This window comes from Plecotus auritus, assembly GCF_963455305.1.
Source record: "Plecotus auritus genome assembly, chromosome: 8".
Lineage (NCBI taxonomy): Eukaryota > Metazoa > Chordata > Mammalia > Chiroptera > Vespertilionidae > Plecotus > Plecotus auritus.
Genome location: NC_137782.1, coordinates 107,260,062 through 107,268,217, shown reverse-complemented (window position 1 = coordinate 107,268,217; position 8,156 = coordinate 107,260,062). Strand labels below are relative to the sequence as shown.

General features: G+C 39.7%; 1 protein-coding gene across 1 annotated transcript; it reads right to left on the bottom strand.

Annotated features, from left to right (window-relative positions):
- Nucleotides 1-1,769: 1,769 nt before the first annotated feature.
- Nucleotides 1,770-3,332, bottom strand: LOC308255694 (solute carrier family 2, facilitated glucose transporter member 3-like). Its single transcript, XM_080683486.1, has one exon. It carries the CDS (start codon nt 3,296-3,298, stop codon nt 1,814-1,816), a length of 1,485 nt encoding a protein of 494 aa, XP_080539612.1. The 5' UTR covers nt 3,299-3,332; the 3' UTR covers nt 1,770-1,813.
- Nucleotides 3,333-8,156: the final 4,824 nt, after the last annotated feature.

The window sequence follows — 8,156 nt, the reverse complement described above, 5'->3', positions numbered from 1 at the left end:
TCATGGATAAGCAGGAAACATATTTACCTGCCAGAATCTAAAACCCTCTTTATCGGTAATAGCGCAAATAATGCAAGACCTACACGTGTTCCTAAACAGGACTCTGTCCAGTTGCGTGTGAACCCAGATCAAAGGCTTGCTCTCTGCCGAGGAGGCTGCAAAGGCGGCTCCTCTCTAGAACGCATGCAACCTTGAGAGTTGTAAAGGGGAAAAGGAGATAAAAATAACAAAAAATAGCAACAAGCTCTGAGCCGCTGCCCATGCCATCAAATCCTCCGTGCAATGGTGATGTCAGAGCCCTCCTCCCTGTGCCCGGGGCTCAGACTGCCCAGCGCTGACACCTGCCAGGTCACCTGGCACCGGCCTCATCTATGTGGCCACTTTTTTTTTTTTTTTTTTTTTTTTACAGTGCACATACATTCATACTCTCAAGTGTGGGCTACACTGCACATTTACTCATACCATCTCAAATGTGGTCTATGGGAAAGATTCAAGTGCCCTTAGGGCACTTGACATAATACTATGGTAACATGATAACCAGAGTAACTTGACATGGAAACAGACAAAAACAGGCATGGGCTGACCCTAAAGCAGTAACATACTTCAACTAGGTAACAGTCATTCAGGAAAAATCCTCTCCCAATGCTGAAGTTACAAATTCCAAGTTAGCTATGAACATTCTCCTCTGAATTCTTTTAAAGCTATGGCTTAAAACAAAATAATAATAAAAAAAATCCAAACATCTAAAAATTCCTAAAGAACAAAATACAGAAAAACCAAACCTTTACCAAGAACCAATTTTTAGGTTGCTCTCCCACCAGATGAATGGTAGGAACACTTTAAAAAAAAAAGTGAGTCCACTATAAGAGGAAGACGATTGATTTCTACAAATAACCTTCCTTTCTCTGGACTCCATCCAAAATCAGAACCCATCAACCACCATTAACTACAATGCCCACCTTAGTAATAATCCTAAATTTTAAGTAATACTACATATAATCTTAAACAAAGAAAAACGTTCCAAAGGAAACCAGTAGCTTCTTTACACAGGCACATGACTTTTCTGAGAAATTGAACTTGAGAATTTCCATCTGAAGGACAGATATTGTTAAGAGGCAATCTGCAAACCTCACACACCTCATCATATACCTTCCAATAACGCATTACATTTCTGTGTAAATCTTCCCTTATTAAACAATAAACTTCTACAGTATCACATCTTCCACCCTAAAAACTCTTTAAGTACCTCCCCTCTAACCTCAATTTCCTTATGTTTTCATTATTTGATAAAATTACACTTAAAAAATAAATATTTATGCAATAAAACCATAAGATAAAATAAATAAAACTCAAATTAATTTGCTCAGCAGAGCTGTATGGAAGTGAGGAAGGTGCTCTTATGTAATTCCTCTCTGCCCTCCACACTCACATGTCTATCTGTTTCCTGGTGAGTCTGAGGTTGGGGAACTCTTTCTCCCCTACATGCCCTCATGAAGCAATATTAGAACTTAAAGGAGGAAGAGCTGGCAAAGTTGTCAAATGCCAAGTAGCCAATCCCTCCTGAAATGAAGGTAGGTTCACTTGGTCTCTTCCAAACAGAAGAGAATGTCCAAGAAATGAAATGTTTAAAAAGCCACTGAAGATACAACTAACCCCAGCACTGGGGTCCTCTGAGTGCTCATGGAGTGTGGAATGAGAAAAGAATCAAGTAGCAGCATTCAGAAACAGTCCTGGGTTACAACCTGATGAGGTCTCACCCCATTCAGGGAGAGGTTACTTTTCCTGTTGGAGGGAGGCGGGAAGGAAGCACGGCTTAGACGTTGGTGGTATCCTTGTCAGGCTGCATGCTGTTCATCTCAACGGAGCCTTTCTCAGCTCTGTTTCCCATGTGTGCCTGCCCTTCGAAGCCTCGTGTGATTTCCTCAAAAGTCCTGCCGCGGGTCTCAGGGACTTTAAAGAAGGTGAAGACCAAGAAGATCACGAGGAAGCCGGTGAAGACAATAAACACATAGGGTCCTAAATAGAATGCAGCTGAAGGGAAGAGCAGTCCAACCAAAAAGTTTGAGGTCCAGTTGGAGCAGCCAGCCACTGCCATTGCAGCTGGGCGGGGTCCCTGGCTGAAGAGTTCGGCCACAATAAACCAGGGAATGGGCCCTGGGCCAATTTCAAAGAAGGACACGAACACCAAGATAGCCCCAATGCAAATAAAGCTCATCCAGCTATCCTCATCCTTTAATAACATGGAAATAGTCATGAGGATGGAACAACAAGCCATTCCTCCAAGGCCAATCATATGTAGAGTCCTCCTTCCTGCCCTTTCCACCAGAAACAGAGACACTACAGTGAAGATGGTATTAACCACACCAGCACCAATGGTGGCATAGATCGGCTCCTCAACACCAGCATCTTTGAAGATTCCTGTTGAGTAATAGAACACAGCATTGATTCCAGAAAGTTGCTGAGAGAGCTGGAGCATGATGGAAATCATGATGGGCTGTTGGTAGCTCGGTGATCTGAAGAGCTCCAGCACAGTGGCTTGCTTTTCTTGTGACATCCTAACATTCTCATCTTTCATCTCCTGGATGTCCTGAGCCACGTCTTGGATGCCCCACAACCGCTGGAGGATCTTTCTAGCACTGTCCTCTTCCTTTCTGTTAATCAGCAAGAATCTAGGACTTTCTGGGCAAAATGGAAGGGCTATGATTTGTAGGAAAGATGGAAGGATGGTGAAGCCCAACAGCACGGGCCAAAGATCTTCAGTTCCCAAGATGATTTTCAGACCAAAGATCTGGGCAACCAGAATCTCAATAACGATGCCCAGCTGGTTCAGAGTGCCAAAGGCTCCCCGCAGGGCAGTAGGAGATATCTCTCCAATGTACATGGGCACAAAACCTGTGCAGAGTCCGCAGAAGAGGCCAATTATCAACCGGCCCAGGATCAACATTGCAACTGACTCCACTATTTTGCAGAATCCCATAAGGCAGCCACCAGTGATAGCCAATAGATTGACAATAAGCATTGAATTGCGCCTGCCAAAGCGGTTGACAAAGAGTCCAATGGAAAAGGATCCAATCATACCACCAACGGAGAAGATAGCCACAGACAAGGACCAGAGGGACGTCAGCAACATATCACTGGGAACATTTTCTAACTGCTCTTCCAAAGTGTAATTGATAAAGTCCTTTATGATCGTCTCCTGGGCATTGATGACTCCAGTGTTGTAGCCAAACTGGAAAGAGCCTATTGTAGCAATGGTGATAGCAAAGATCAGAGGTGCGGTGACCTTCCATGTCCCCATCGCCCTAATTTAATTCTTTTCGAATCTTCAAGAAAGATCTGGAGGGGGATTCCAGAGAACCTTTTTCAGCCAACAAAACCTTCAAAATGTACTTCTCTGTCAGCAAGTTTCTCTTTAGGTCCTCAGTATTGCTCTACATCTCAGCCTCACACTCACTCTTCTATGCGGCCACTTTCAACCTCCCACCAGCTCAGTGCCTCAGGGCTTGCGGATGGAGCTTCAGTGTTAAAGCAACCTTGTTGGTGTAGCACAGACATGCGTGGGCTTTTTGATGAGAAAGAACCCATGACATCTCTTCACGAATGTGCTTTTAAGCTTTTAACTGTTCTGAGATCATGCTCCCAGCTTTAGCAACTCTCAAATAGGCCTCAGAGATTCCACTCGCCCAATGCAAAGACTGACCCGGGTTTCACTGAGACTGAACCCTCGCCCCCGGAGCAGCTGTGTCCTTTCAAAAGGAAGGTCACCCTGGCTGCAAGTCCTTGCTCTTCCTCACTTTGTATATTTCTTGCCACGCCCTTCTCTACCCAGCAAAGCTCATTTAGAATTGAAGGCCAGATAAAGAGCTTCACAGACAAGAAAAAGCTAAAGGAGTTCATCACCCCAGTGGGGGGCAGGCTGGCTGGCCAACCTATTGCAGTCCCTCCCCACCGCCGCCCGGCCCAATGGGCCCCCATCGGGGTGGGCCGGTCGGACCCCACCTGTGCACAAATTGGTGCACTGGGCCTCTAGTATTTTAAATATAAGTAAAGAAAGTAAAGACAAATAGAAAATGAGCATGAACTCATAAGAGTAGGTAGGCTGAAGTCCAGCATAAAATGATCTTGAAAAAATGTCCAGAGCAGCAGAAACTATTGCTTGATATTCTGTTTTAAGATTTGTGCTCTCATTACTTACTCAACTTCTCAGTGCCTCAGTTTCTCCTCCTAAAAACAGTAATAATACTAACAGGTCTTATAATCTCATGAGGTTTCCTAGAGGGTTACATAAATAACATGTGTGAAACACTAAGAACGATGCCCTACACATAATGAGTATTGGGTAAGAGTTTTTGTCAGCTGTTATTGGCACTCGGCTAGTGATGCCCATTCAGCCTGATGCTGGTCTATTATCTTTCATAGTAAATCACTTTCTTCATCGGTGAGAAGGATATAATAGATGAGCTTTCAAGTTCTTCTCCAACCTTCAGGATCCTAAAAGTGGTTTCATGGTATCTGTGCATTCTGCCCCCCGTGTTAGATTCTCTGTTCCTAGGGTCACAGTGTGTGTTTAGTTTCTTTGACTTCTCAAAATGCTGGGCCTGGGGCTGGGTACACAGCAGATATTCATCAAATAGTGACTCAGGAACATAGTTTTAATTACTGAAGTACATGAATAAGTCTAAGACATGAAAAAGATGAGTAGAGGGCTATGTACGTCAAAATAATTTATTAAAAATAATTCCTACCTGGCCAGAAAAATCTCTATCATGAGGATGGTGTGGGTGCTTTATATGAATCACATCATTTAATCATTAAAAAATTAGGGGTGAAATCTCACTATTCCCCTTTACCCGTTAATAAAACTGAGGCTCAGAAAGATTAGGTAATTTGTCCAAATACTTACAGTTGGTGTGAAATGACGCAGAAATCAGAACTCAGGCCTATTTGCTGAAAAGCCCATGTTTTCATGCATTAGCTTCTACTATATCAACTGTGGTAAAATGTGAAGATTGGTATAATCCCTGGTCTCGAATAAAAAGAGATCAGAACCATAGGAAAAAGATCACTTTTTGATTTTACATTAATAAACATAAAACTGATGCCTGAGAGGTCTGGTGTCCTACTTCAGGCTGCTGATGCTCATGGGGACATGGCCAATTTCTCTCCAGATCACAGACAAGGCTTGTAACTGCCTGACCATGAGCTTGTTGGCTGTTGCTGAGGTCAATAGGTACCAAGAGGTTCAAGCTGTGGCCTTGCCATGCATGTCAGAGATTCCAACCAGAACCAAATCAGAAAGAAGCTTATTAACAGGACAATGTTAACACATGCAGCACCAGCAAAAAATATAAAGTACTAAGTTGGTACATTGTGGGATGCTGACTATATGCAAAATAAAGGGTTTCAAAGGAGAAGGCAGGAACTTCTAGGATCTTCACAATATGTTAATTCTTTCTTTCATTTCTTTTTAATTTTTAATTACAGTTGACATTCAATATTATGGTATATTAGTTCAGGTGTACATCATAGTGGTTAGTCACAGGGATATAAAGTACAGCACAGGGAATATAGTCAATAATATTGTAATGACTCTGTTGATGCCAGGTGGGTACTAGACTTATCAGGGACTACTTTATGAATTATATAAATGTCTAACCACAATATGCTAATTCTTTATATTTCATTGGCTTTCCAAGTAGATGGGTAAGTTCCTAAAGGTTCAGGCACTTATTCTTCACTGGCACTCAATGGAACACATTGGCAGTTATCATATACTTTTCAATTAATTTATTCAGGTGTGAAGATGGAAGTGTTCTGATGCTCATCTAATCCTCGGGACTTCTTTTGCTCCAGAGTAGCAATTCTCAAAGTAGGGTTCTCATGTTCCTGAGGATCCCCAAGACCCGTTCAAGGGATCTCCAAAATCAAAGCTATTTTTATAATAATACTAAAATGTTGTTGCCAAAGCAAGAGAAGCTAAAATGGCTGGTACCTCAGCACAGATCAAGGGGATGGTATACAACTACTCTACAGGTCATTCTTCATTTCTATTCACACATTCTCTTTGTACTCACAGGAAAAACAGTTTCACTTAAAAATGTCCTCCTTAAATCAGTAAAAATTATTAATTTTATAAAATATGAACCCTTCAATATAAGCATACTTTATTTTAATGCACTTTGCTTTATTATGCTTCACAGATGTATGTGTGTTTTACAAATTGAAGCAAGTCCCTTCACCAGCAAAAAGATTATGACTCACTTTATTGCGATGTTTGCTTTATAGTGGTAGTCTGGAACCAAACACATAATATCGCCAAGGTATGGCTACAATTCTTTTTAGTACTTGGAATGGTGGAGTGGGAAGTGCGTAAAAAATTATCCCTACTGCCCACCAGAGATGTTTTTTTCAAGGGAAAAAAACTTGAGATTACATGAGTTACAAGCTAAACTAGCCACTTTTTTCAGAAACACCATCTTTAGTTGAAAGAATTGATAAATGATGGTTATTCACACTAGGTATTTGGTAGGCATTTTCTTGAAAATGGACAGACTGAACCTATCAATTCTAGGAAAACTATTAATAGCATTTGTCAATGATAAAATTTTAAATTTTAAGAAAAAATTGAAATTTTATAAAACTTGTGTCCATAACCATAAGCTTGATAACTTCCAGATAGGACTTCTCTGATGAGATCAGTGGTGCTATTAGCAAATGTGATTTTTATATGGTGTGATTTATCATTTTAAATATTACATGTATCTTCATAACTCAGCGAACCAATCATTTTCTACATGACCATACATGAAGTTAGCAATCATGCATGGCTAAAAAGTCTATTCAAAGTGCAAGATAGACCAATGGAATCTATTGTAGTAGAGTATAAAACATTCACTAATATGGTATCCACTTACACGTTATTATTAATCATTAAAAGCTGACACTTGTCAAGTGTCAAAAAGCATTCAATCATCAACACATTGCCTCACTCCTGATCTTAGGGGAACAGAATCAGTCCTTCTGCATTAAAAACAATGTTAGCTCTATACTTTTTTAAAAAATTAATATGAGAGAGAGAGAAGGGGAGAGAGGGAGAGAGAGAGGAATGTGTTGTTCTACTTATTTATGCATTCACTGGTTGATTCTTGTATGTACCCTGACTAGGGACACTCTAACCAACAGAGCTATCTGGCCAAGGCCAGCTGTATACTTTTTATAGATATTCTTTATCAAGTTAAGGAAATTTCCCTCTATTCCTGCTTTTTGAAGAATGTTCATCCTGAATAAGTGTTGGATTTTGTCAAATTCTTTTTTATATTGACTAATATGACCAGATGACTTTTCTCTTTAGACTGTTACTATATGATGGCTTATATTGATTGATTTTCCAATGTTGAATCCGTCTTCCATCCTTGGAATAAATTCCACTTACTATATATTTCCTCTTATATATTGTGAATTCTTTATATTAATATTTAGTTAAAGTTTTTATGTCTATGTTTATGAGAAATATTCATCTATAATTTTCTCTCTTTTGGTAATCTCTTTGTCAGGTTAGGTATCCGAATAATACTGGCTTTATAAAATAAATTGGGAAGTGTTCCCACCTCTTGTATTTCCTGAAATAGATGGTGCATAAATTGTATTAATTCTTTTTTTAACATTTGGTAGAATTCTCCAGTGAAATCATCTGGGCTTATAGATTTTAGACGAGTTTAAATTAAAAATTCAATTTCCTTAACAGTTATAGGACTATTAAAATTATCTATTTTATATTAGATGAGCTGGGGTAGTTGTCGTGTACTGAGGAACTTGTCCGTTTCTTCTAAGTTGTTAAATTCATGTGTGTAGAGTTGTTTGTAGTATGCCTTATTATCCTTTACATACATACAGGGTCTATAGTCATACCCTCTATTTCCTTCCTGAGGTGATAATTTGTGTCTTTTCTCTTTGTCAGTCTTGCTAGAAGTTTGTTCATTTTATTGATCTTTCCAAAGAACTGGCTATTTATTTTATCGATTTTCTCTGTTGTTTCTTTTTTCAATGTAATTGATTTCTACCTCTACCTTTATTATTTCCTTCTTCCTCCTTGCTTTGGGTTTATTTTGCTTTTCTAGTTTGTTGAGTTAAGAACTTAGATTACTGATTTGAGACTT

Bases quoted from the DNA above. Each gene is read 5' to 3' on its own strand.
- LOC308255694 (XM_080683486.1), bottom strand. From the start codon at position 3,298: ATGGGGACATGGAAGGTCACCGCACCTCTGATCTTTGCTATCACCATT.